Source organism: Lampris incognitus, chromosome 13, assembly GCF_029633865.1.
Source record: "Lampris incognitus isolate fLamInc1 chromosome 13, fLamInc1.hap2, whole genome shotgun sequence".
Taxonomy (NCBI): Eukaryota; Metazoa; Chordata; class Actinopteri; order Lampriformes; family Lampridae; genus Lampris; species Lampris incognitus.
The window spans coordinates 44,557,214-44,566,023 of record NC_079223.1 but is presented as its reverse complement, the minus strand read 5'-3'; the positions used below and the strand labels follow the sequence as shown (position 1 = coordinate 44,566,023).

The 8,810-nt window shown below is 47.4% G+C and overlaps 1 protein-coding gene across 1 annotated transcript; it reads left to right on the top strand.

The window, feature by feature from the left end:
• Positions 1 to 272: 272 nt before the first annotated feature.
• On the top strand, positions 273 to 7,156 carry fam83b (family with sequence similarity 83 member B). The gene is made up of 4 exons (XM_056292422.1): positions 273 to 731; positions 2,918 to 3,082; positions 4,304 to 4,428; positions 5,140 to 7,156. The coding sequence occupies exons 1-4, from the start codon at positions 279 to 281 to the stop codon at positions 7,154 to 7,156; spliced, it is 2,760 nt and encodes a 919-aa protein (XP_056148397.1). The 5' UTR covers positions 273 to 278.
• The last annotated feature ends 1,654 nt before the right edge of the window (positions 7,157 to 8,810 follow it).

Genomic DNA, 8,810 nt, shown 5'->3' with positions numbered 1-8,810 from the left:
AACTTTTTTAATCTAGAGGTTATGGCAATAACCCTAAACTTCCAAAAGGACAATGAAGAATCAATCAATCAATCAATCAATCAATCAATCAATCAATCAATCAATCAATCAATCAATCAATCCATCTGTGTCTGTCTATCTAACTATCTATATATAAAGAAATAAAAACTTTTTTGGCCTTTTTTTGTGTGCACTCGTACCTTCCTCTGCTCTGCATCGATTGTGATCCCTGATTTCCTGTATCTTTGACAGGTCCAACTAAGTCGCTGTTTGGAGCGATGGAATCCCAGGAGATTTCCATCCTGTCCTCCTTGAGGGGAGACCTCAAAACAGAGGACTACATTCAGCCCCACTATAAGGAGTCCTACCGCTTTGCCATTGATCGCCTGGTGAGCAGTGGGAAAGAAAGTTACCAGGAGTTACTCAAAGAGGAGCGTATTGGGAGCTTCCTCTCAGAGGAGGAGCTGGCCTTCATCACTTCTAATGCCACGCAGCCCTCGCCTGGCACTCCAACAGAGGAGGTCCACAATGGTCCCTCAGACGGCAAGTCCTCCACTGGGACGTACTGGCCCACCCACTCTGATGTGGAGACCCCAGACCTGGACCTCGGGTGGCCGGAGTTCATGCACGAGAGACTACAAACCAACATAGATCTGCTTTTTCATCCACCAAGACAAAATAACCCCACCATTAAAGAGGTCATTCGTAGGCATATTCGGGATGCGAGACAGGTAACAACAGGAGTTTAGTCTTCAGCAATGTCCACATCTACTCATATAGTTTCAGAGTGTGTGTGTGTGTGTGTGTGGTGTTAGTGTGTGTGTGTGTATGTGGTGTTAGTGTAGATAGCGGGACCGAAAACTAAAGCACTTATGATCTTAATTCTTGTTGGAGGTGGTAGGTATTGTCTCAGAGAGTAAGGGAAAAATCCCAGAAAATTAAAATTACACATAATTATGCATAAATATGCAAAATATGTATTTTTCTAGAAAAAAATGGCTAAAAGCCCCTTTTCTCGGCATTTCAGATGATTCTGAGCATCTTTGATTTTTTTTCACCTATATAAAAAAAATTTCTGGGACTTCGAAATGTTTTGGCATTATGCAAAATAAATGCATTTTTGCAAAAATGCACTTATGATCCTAATTCTTTTTGGAGGTGGTAGGTATTGTTCCAGAGAGGACCAGAAAAATAGCAGAACATTAAAACGTAATTATGCATAATTATGCAAAATATGCATTTTCTAAAAATGGCTAAAAACCACTTTTCTCGGCATTTCAGATGATTCTGAGCATCTTTGATTTTTTTTCACCTATATAAAAAAAATTTCTGGGACTTCGAAATGTTTTGGCATTATGCAAAATAAATGCATTTTTGCAAAAATGCACTTATGATCCTAATTCTTTTTGGAGGTGGTAGGTATTGTTCCAGAGAGGACCAGAAAAATAGCAGAACATTAAAACGTAATTATGCATAATTATGCAAAATATGCATTTTCTAAAAATGGCTAAAAACCACTTTTCTCGGCATTTCAGATGATTCTGAGCATTTGGGGGGGAAGGAGTTGGAGTGGGGGGGGTTTAGGGGCAGGGGGAAGGCGGTTAGCTGGCAGGATGAAGAGGAGGGAGATTTAGACGGGGGTGGAGAACCAAACCGCTACATTGTAGAGGGGTTCTTCTAGTTCTCTATATAAACCAAGACAGGGTGTCTGGGTGGCGTAGCAGTCTCTTCCGTCGCCTACCAATACAGGGGTCACCGGGTCGAGTCTGCGTGCCGGGTGTGGGCGTGTTTTCCAAAGGGGAAAAAAGAAAAAACATGACACATTGTTCTGATGCATTTATCGCCAAATTAGTACCCAGGCTGAAAACGGTGACAGGCGAATGATCTATCTTCGCTTTACAAGTTCAAAGGACATCAAATGTGCAGTTTCTCCCGTGCGTCTCATTCCAAAGTATGTCTCAAGTTGTTTCTCCTCCAAGACAGTCCCCTAGACTTTTGTGCCCCCCCCCCCCCAATTTGGTAAGGAGGTTTCATGGGGGCGGAGGGTTGGTGGAGCACGTTTCTTCAAATCTGGTTTTACAGCTTTATCTTCGTGAGACACAAACGTTTGAGAGCCTCTGGCGTGGCAACGTGCCGTAACAGCCTACGTCACCGCGGTGTCCCGTACTCTCCAGGGCCGGGCTTGAACCGGTGGTGTGATCTGAAGGGGAACTGTACAGAAATGCAATTGGCACTGGAGGTTTGTAGCTCAGAAATGAACTATTGTCCTGGTACTCCATTTCGCTCCCCGTTACACGTTTTATTAAGAGCCATCAGAGAGGGGACAGTCCTCATAATAACGTGTTACCGGGCGGAGAACCAAATGAATGTGCAGACGGATAAATCTGTAGAGGAAAGACCATCTGACCATCTTCTCTGTGCAGCACTCGTGGCCGATAAACCTTTCCTTCCACCACAACAGGAGACGGCTATGTTTCCACAAAGTGTGGGCCACCGAGCGAGCCATTTTGTTGTAAAACGGAAAATATGGACGCTCACATGGCCTTCCTCTGTTCAGTTGCTAGTTGATGTCAATTTTGTGGGTACACATCCTTCTAGAGTGACGGTTGTTAAACAGCTGACAGCAGAACATTAATAATAGCAGACTAATTACTAAAATAAAGAAATGATTGGCATCCAGGTAGTGTAGTGTTGCCTACCAGCACAGGGATCACCAGTTTGAATCCCCGTGAGAAAAAAGGGGGGGGTTAGTAATTACTGGTGGGTGATGTGTATTTGACTGTATATTCGTTCCCACTAGTAGGAATAAGTTGAGTTATTGGTGTTTCTTAAAGTCAAGTTATTTCAGTGCACCGTCCAGTCTTGCCAGCTCGCCTGGTCACCTGACTGACTGTGATTCGTCTGTGTTTCTCCACAGGTCATCGCCGTTGTAATGGACATGTTCACTGATGTGGATATATTCAAAGAGACGGTGGACGCCTCGATACGAGGCGTTCCAGTTTACGTGCTCCTGGATGATTTCCATTTGAAAAGCTTTCTTACGATGGCGGAAAATCAAGACGTCAAAATCCAGCAGCTCAGGGTACGTGAACCACCCGACACCGTACTCAGTGGGAGGAATGAGATGTGGGGTTCGGCTCCACCTCCTGTCCTTCTGCACATCTCAGCCCTCATCTTAGCTGCATTGGTACACCCAAGGTCCCGACCTTATGTTTTCATCCTTACAGTATGACCCGAATTATTTCCTGCCAACAGAAACTGAATCATGACAAACGATTTATGTTACTTTGCTGTACTTTATAAACTACCAAGTGTCAAATGCCAATTACAAAAAATGACTTCGCTGCAGGGCGGCACGGTGTCGTAGTGGTTAGCGCAGTCGCCCCGCAGCAAGAAGGTCCTGGGTTCGAGCCCCAGGGTAGTACAACCTTGGGGATCGTCCCGGGTCGTCCTCTGTGTGGAGTTTGCATGCCCCCCCCCCCTGCGTGGGTTTCCTCCCACAGTCCAAACACATGTAGGTCAGGTGAATTGGCCGTATACTAAGTTGTCCCTTGGTGTGAATGTGGTGTGTCGGCCCTGCGACGGCCTGCTGGCCTGTCCAGGGCGTCTCCCCGCCTGCCGCCCAATGACTGCCGGGATCGACTTCAGCATCCCTGAGAGCAGCATAAGCGGCCTGGATAAAGCAGCAACAGAAAGAGTGGAAGTGCACCTCATACCCAAACCCTGCCCAATATATTGACGATCACTCAGTACTGCGACACAAATATTTGTTTTAACAAACCTCTCGTAGTTTTAATGGTGGTATAGAATGGATGTATGTCCTCAGCTTGGCGAGCCATTTCCCCTTAAGAGACTTGACCTTACATCTAATTCAGCTCTACGCAGAGTGATTCTTCACACAATCAGGGACGAGTTCAAACCCTGGTTGCTCCTGTTTTAACTGGGTGTGGTTAACTGGGTTGGGTAATAATTACTGCCTGGCAAAGAGACGTTCGAGATTCAAACACACCCTTTCAATACTCATGTACAAGTTAGTGAGAGAGAGCCGCTAAAAGACGACTTTGGCACGCAGTAAATATGTTACATGATGACGTCTAATAGATGAGCAGACTCAACACTCATCACCCGGGACGTGTCTAATGTGAGTGACTTCGATATTTAATGTGAACGACTCTGATATCTGTACGATCACTGGCTGCTTCCCAGTGCAGAGGTCCTGAATTGCTTCTGTTGTGTAAAAAGGATTTCTGAAACAGTGTTTTTGTAATCTGACATTTCTTTTTTCTGCTGACCCCGACTACAGAACATGAGAGTGCGCACAGTGAAGGGCCTGGAGTACCTCTGCCGATCAGGAGCGAAATTCCACGGTGCAATGGAGCATAAGTTTCTTCTAGTTGACTGCCAAACGGTGGTCTACGGCTCATACAGGTAAAAACAAGTTCAGGTAAAGCGGGCAGGTAGCAAGGTCACTGAGGTGTACATTAAATGCTATTACAGTACACAGCAAAACACTGTCACCATGGGGCGTCCGGGTAGCGTAGCGGTCTATTCTGTTGCTTACCAACACAGGGATCGCTGGATCAAATCCCCGTCTTGCCTCCGGCTTGGTCGGGCATCCCTGCAGACACAATTGGCCATGTCTGCGGGTGAGAAGCCGGATGTGGGTAAGTGTCTCGGCCGGGGCGCCTGTTCAAGGGAAAGGGGAAGGGGAAGGGGAAGGGAGAGGGGGGGATAGCACGATCCTCCCACGCACTACGTCCCCCTGGCCAAACTCCTCACTGTCAGGTGAAAAGAAGCGGCTGGCGACTCCACATGTATCAGAGGAGGCATGTGGTAGTCTGCAGCCCTCCCCGGCTCAGCAGAGGGGGTGGAGCAGAGACCGGGACGCGTTGGAAGAGTAGGGTAATTGGCCAGGTACAATTGGGGAGAAAAGACAAAGAAGTGCAACTCTTGATCATCTGACACATCTAGAGAGAATTCCTGCAATGGCTGACAAAATACAAAGTAAATTTAAACCATCAGAGCAAATGTTGGTATAATGAGGGTATTGCGTTTGTGCAGTTAACAATACTTATTTCATCTCCCATCCTCCTGTGTTGAATCGGCCTGTGTGTGTGTGTTTTTTTTCATATGTTCCAGCTTCATGTGGTCATTTGAGAAGATCAATCTGAGCATGGTGCAGGTCATAACAGGCCACCTGGTCCAGTCGTATGATGAGGAATTTCGAACCCTCTATGCCAGGTCCACTGTGCCAGCTGAGCTGTGCCCTCCCAAGGGGCTGGTAAAAGACAACAGGCCCAATGGAAGAGAGATTTTAGCCAAATACGCACCTCACTCTGGTCAACGATTTGAGAGACAGGACCAACTGAGGCACACTCTTGACACTGTCTACCGCAAGACTTGTGAGAGGCAAGCAGGAATGAGAGATCTCGAAGAGAAGCTATATGAAGAAGGTCCGATCATACACAGGCCCTTAAACGACTATGGGATGGGAGTTCAAAATCTGATGCCTCACCCCCAGTCTACAGAGGCCACAGACTTTTTAAAACGGCACAGCTATGCTGGGGAGAGACAAGATAGCTCGTATATTCCTCACAACATGAGGCACAGGGCAAGCAACTGGAATATCTCAGGAGACGCAGGGTTTGCTAATGGAAGACACAACCAACCCATGCTCTTTGACTACTCTCAAGCACCACAGATGCACAGAGGTCAACACATGCGTCAGTCTTACCACGGCAATGACAAACAGGTCCTTTCTATGCAACAGAACATGCCGACATTGGAGAGTACATCCAAGTCCTTCATGCGCACGTGGAGGATTGAGTCTTACCTTAAAAACCCTGATGTTCCAGTTGGAGACTCCTGTGACTATCTGGACCAGTATGAAGCACTAGACAACAAAGCTAGCTCCATGATGCACTCCAGGATGAGGTCTTCACTTATTTTCAAGTCCACGATCCCAGAGCAGGTGGAGGCAAACTGCTACATTAATAACTCATATGGTCAGACTAACCCCTCACCAGCACCAAATGCTGCATTACACTACTCATCCATGCAATTTCATCCAACCGTGGAGAACAGGCCAAATAATGACGAATTCAAGCTCAAACACCAGAGTCTGCAGATACTGGATGATGTTGAGAATGATACAAGCTACATTCCAGGAAGAAACCCTCACCATTCTGTTTACGCAAGCCTCGGCAGAGCCAAAGCGGGAGTACTGATGAAAAACCCTGACCCTCTGTCCGACAGTTGGTACAAACGGCATAGTTTAGCAGATCCAAGATCCAACACAGATCACAGGGACACTCACGACACCTCGAGTCACATGTACGCAGGAGGTTTTGCAGGAAGGCAGACCGATAGAGGTACAGCTGGGGCCAGTGCACAGAATGTAGGATATGGGTCACATCTGAGTGGAGGTCAGCGATCTGTGTCGCATTATGATGTCCAGAGTATCAACGACACGAAAAGCCAGACCTCATCTGTTTGGCAGGAGCCGCCCTCGAGAACCATGTCTGCAGCCGCCCTCGATGGCAACAGCAAGGAGTCATCAGTTAAATTGTCCGGCAAGGGCTCCCCACACTTCCTACACAAGAGCTCCAAAAAGATCAGGTCATTACTCAACATACCAGAGAAAAAGGAGGTGTCCTCCCGAACTGCGGAAGAAACAAGCATGAAATCTTCAGGCAGCACAGACACCTTATTGGCTGAGAACGAAGAGCCGAGAGAAACAAAAGACAGGTTACCAGATGACTATGGAACTGTGTCAACTCCTCGGTTTACAATCGACGAAGGCCATCAGACCTCTCCTCCTACAACTACCTCGTCGAGGACGCAACAACAGCACACGCTAGGGGATAAAAGTGCGAGGTCCAACCACGACACAGGAAACAGGGGTAAAGATCAAGGCACTGAAAGCCGTCTGTACAGCAGATTTGAGCCTTTCTGTACATTCGATAAGAAACACTCCTCAAGTCCTGCAACAGGATTGGCCAACGTACCGTCTCAAGAGAAAACCAAGGTCACACTCTTTCCTAAGGGTGGCTCTGCAAATGAATATAACCTCAGCCGGGCAACGCATGGCAGCCATGAAAATAAACTGGGGCGATTTATACAGAGAGTGGGAAATTTAATTCATAAGAACAAGTAGTGATGCTTGCATTGGCATGAACTTTAAGACAGTGAGCCATGATGAGACAAGATGTTCATGAACAAGCTAAACATATTAGAATTGCACAATTTTGCGGTCTATTCCGCTGCCTACCAACACGGGGATTGCCGGTTCGAGTCCCCGTGTTACCTCCGGCTTGGTCGGGCATCCCTACAGACACAATTGGCCGTGTCTGCGGGTGGGAAGCCGGATGTGGGTATGTGTCCTGTTCGCTGCACTAGTGCCTCCTCTGGTCGGTAGGGGCGCCTGTTCATGGGGGAGGGGGAACTGGGGGGGGGGATAGCGTGATCCTCCCATGCGTTACGTCCCCCTGGCGAAACTCCTCACTGTCAGGTGAAAAGAAGCGGCTGGTGACTCCACGTGTCCCGGAGGAGGCATGTGGTAGCCTGCGGCCCTCCCCGCATCGGCAGAGGGGGTGGAGCAGCGACCGGGACGCCTCGGAAGACTTGGGTAATGAAAATCCAAAAAAAAAGAAAAAAGAATTGCACAATTTTGTTTGGTATTGTTTTTTTGTTTGTACACTTGAATTTCTGTTTGAAAAGATTGTCTATTTCATTGTGTTAATATTGCTGTGTAGTTGGCAAACCCGCTTCTGCTTCAACATGCAGTAAATAGGCTCTGCTCACTGTGTGCACACAGGTACTTGGTGAATCTGACCAGATTCCCTTCAGCTACAGGGAACTGAACTGCATTGTATATTTGAACACATTATGGAGACTTTTCTAATGACGGGAACTTAACTGAAACGCCGCCGAGGCGTTATACCCACTGTCACATTTACACAGCACTACCCCATCCGCTGCCGTTAATCTGGAGGAGTAACTTCATGATACTGAGGTCAAACAATCAAGAAATATTCCTGTGTTCTGTTGGCTGGCTGTTTTGATAGGAAGTCTTCATTTTCTTCAGCGTAAAGTAGGTGCGACAAGAAACAGGTTTTTTTTTCAGGAAACCCACAAATAAATGTTGCTACGCTATTTTTATATTGTTGTAAAGGAATCTCGTAGACTGTCCCTTCCCTTAGAACGGTGAAGGACTGGACTTTGACAGTGGACTTGAGAATGTCTACCCACAACCGCAGCATTGATGGATTAGTCCCGGGGCTGTTACGTCCCGTGGACAAGGTTGGTTTTGGGTTGAATCCATTGCTGATTTATGCATTTAAAGGCACATTAAATAAGCTCTCAGTAGCAACTCAGGGATGATTGGTGGTCTGATTCTCACATAGGATCTACCCTTTTTCTGCAGGTCATTGGTAGGAGAGATACCCACTAAACCCCAATATTTCTTTATTATTATTAATTTGATATGGTGGCACAGTGGCACAGTGGTTAGCGTGGTCGCCTCACAGCAAGGACGTTCTGGGTTTGAGCCCTGGGGTAGTCCAACCTTGAGGGTCGTCCCGGGTCGTCCTCTGTGTGGAGTTTGCATGTTCTCCCCGTGTCTGTGCGGGTTTCCTCCGGGTGCTCCGGCTTCCTCCCACAGTCCTAAGACATGTAGGTCAGGTGAATTGGCATCACTAAACTGTCCCTAGGTGTGAATGTGTGTGTGTGTGTTGGCCCTGTGATGGCCTGGCGGCCTGTCCAGGGTGTCTCCCCGCCTGCCGCCCAGTGACTGCTGGGATAAGCTCCAG